The sequence below is a fragment of the Epinephelus moara genome, chromosome 13 (assembly GCF_006386435.1).
Source record: "Epinephelus moara isolate mb chromosome 13, YSFRI_EMoa_1.0, whole genome shotgun sequence".
NCBI lineage: Eukaryota > Metazoa > Chordata > Actinopteri > Perciformes > Serranidae > Epinephelus > Epinephelus moara.
The window spans coordinates 38,202,829-38,205,505 of record NC_065518.1 but is presented as its reverse complement, the minus strand read 5'-3'; the positions used below and the strand labels follow the sequence as shown (position 1 = coordinate 38,205,505).

Below are 2,677 nucleotides of genomic sequence, written 5' to 3'. Positions count from 1 at the left end.
TAAATTCGGAGGATAATAAGTCTTGTGTATTGGTGGCTGAGTCGGTCTTCTTCCTCTTATTGGGGTTGTCGGCAGGACCCTCCATGACACACTCGTAGTAGTAGTGATCGATAAACTCTTCTAGGTCTTCCACTCTGGCTGATGGTGCAGGCTGGAGTTGTCACCCGTTAGGTAATTATATTTGTTTGGCTAGTTTGTTGATATCTAATCTAGCAGCTAGGCGCCGCCATGTTGAATCTCAAAATCTCACAGTGGTCTCGTGGTCTCACGCTGCCATCCGGTCTCTCCGCCCTGCCATCCGGTCTCCTCGGAGGACGGAGGACATTCGGCTTTTTGATGGCTTCAACGACCTCATATCCTCATGAAAATTGATACACAGGTCAAGAATGGCGACCTCTTACATCTAATAGGAGTGTTGCCCATGGGGGGGGACAAAATGCCTCTATAGCGACCCCTTGAAATTTTCAAAAACCCCTCCCCATAGGGTTTTTTTTTTTTTGGAGTAGGAAGATGAGAATTGGTACATATGTGTAAGTTGCCCAGATGCACAAAAAAGTCTCTGCCACCAATGGTCTACTCCAAACAGGAAGTCGCACATTTTGATTTAAACGTTTCATTTTGGCGGCGATTTTGTGATTTCCATACCTTGTATTTTAATTAACTCCTCCTACAGATTTTGTCCAATCAACTTCAGATTTGGTACAAATCATCCTGAGACCATGCTGATCAAAAGTTATTAAAAGCTTTTCTGTATGTCAAGGGGCGTGGCCGCTATGGCAATGCCATATTTGATGCATCGCCATGCATATTCGAGCAATTCTCTCTCCCACATACTTCATCCAAACTGCTTCAAAATTTCTGTATATGACAAGAGCCCCGCCCTGCACGCCTCCTATTCTCATACTCTAACTCATAGCGCCCCCTTGTGGAAACAGGAAATGCCATATTTTTAGATTGATAGACACCAACACCATGGTAACTGACCCAGAGTTTAAGTTAGCTCTCAGTCTGGAACGGACAATCCAGAGTTTCCCTCATCTCAGGGTTAACTTACTCTGAGTTTTCACATAACCGCTTCAGTTATGCGTGCCGCGAGGGCGAGGGCCCGATCACAGCTGCTTGCAGCTTTAATTATTATTATTATTATTATTGTTATTGTTATATATCACCGTTTCTTGTATTTTTGTACTTTATTTTGCATGCCTAGTTTTTAAGTTTTAAGTTTTTAAATTTAAATTTTGAAATCTTTAATCTGACTCTTTCCCCTTGACTGCTGTAACACTGGAATTTCTCAATTGTGAAATCAATAAAGGTGTATCTTATCTCTTATCTTATCTTATCTTATTACCCTAAAACCTCATTGCATGTTTTTGTGTGCACATTTGGTAAGATTAATTCACTGATGTTTTGCAGCAGCAGAATCAGTGTAAAAAATGTTGGAAGGATTTGACCCATGTTTTCTTTCCATACAGGGGACATTCTGACAGAGTTCTATAAGCTGTGTTGTAGGAAGGAGACTACAGAAGAGATTCTGGGAAGAGGATTGGCTGCAGAGGAGGGCAAAGGTCAGGTTACTGGCTGCACTGTTTAACACAGAAATGGGTGGAGTTGTTTCTCACTGTGATGTCACTATTATAACCATAGTCTAAAGAATGGAGCCTAGGTCTCTTTTACTGGGGTTTGTAAAATGTTTGCATAGAGTGTCCTATTACTCATCTCCTCAACTCTGTTGCCTCGGAGATACAATATACAAATACATCATTTATACACTAAATATTAGTTGCTTAGTGTGATTATTAATGATTTTTTTTTTCTGCAGAAAATAGTGACATCAGCTCTGCTTTATCGAAGCTGACGGAGCCAGCAACAGCAGTGCCAATCTCCAAACTGTCTGTCTCCAGTATGGTGCACAGTGCTCGAAAGCACATCCGACGCCACCAGCGCATTGATGAGTGCCCACTCAACACTGATATTCTCAATTCCATCCTTCTCGTAAGCGTTATCCATCCTGAATTATTTATATGAATATTGTCTGGGAAAACAGATATATACATATACGTATATAAATATAGATGCATACATGATAGCAGAAACTACAGCTAGGGGTGTGCGATATGGACAAAAAATAATATCTCGATATTTTGGGGGATTTTGACGATAACGATAATTAGATGATATTCTTTTAAATATGTGTTTTTAACAGCCTGAGTTATAGCTCATTAATTGTTTCTCATGGATGATATTAATGGACACAGTGTTTTAAAGGAAAAATGTTATTAACATTTCTTGCTGCTGTTTTACCTGCTCGCTCTGTTTGACTCTTGTGACGGCCTTTTGTAGCGTCAATTCCGGGTCCATTTGCAACTGTTCAGATAGGCGTTTGTCCCGCAGACTCACCACAAGCCTGTCCCTCACCATCTCATCATGTAGAGCCCCGTAACCGCAGTGCTCCGCCAGGCAGTGCAGCGCCGTAATGAAACTGTCGGCCGTCTCGTCCGTTTCTTGATGCTGCTGATTAAACTTTGCTCTCTCAAAGATCACATTCCTGCGATTCTCTTCTGCTTGCGTCTCCAATCCAGAAGCAATGCGGAATCTGTTGAAGCGTTTAATCCATTTAGGCCAGTCTTCAGCCTTGAAGGTGAACTTTTCCGGCAGGGAGACTTGAAACTGTGCCATG

General features: G+C 41.8%; 1 protein-coding gene across 1 annotated transcript in view; it reads left to right on the top strand.

The window, feature by feature from the left end:
* The window catches only part of rab3gap1 (RAB3 GTPase activating protein subunit 1), a 133,380-nt gene that overhangs the window by 84,327 nt on the left and 46,376 nt on the right, over nt 1–2,677 (top strand). Inside the window, exons 11-12 of the mRNA XM_050059634.1 lie at nt 1,473–1,565; nt 1,820–1,992. Coding sequence (XP_049915591.1) covers nt 1,473–1,565; nt 1,820–1,992 — 266 coding nt within the window. The remainder of the gene's footprint in view (nt 1–1,472; nt 1,566–1,819; nt 1,993–2,677) is intronic.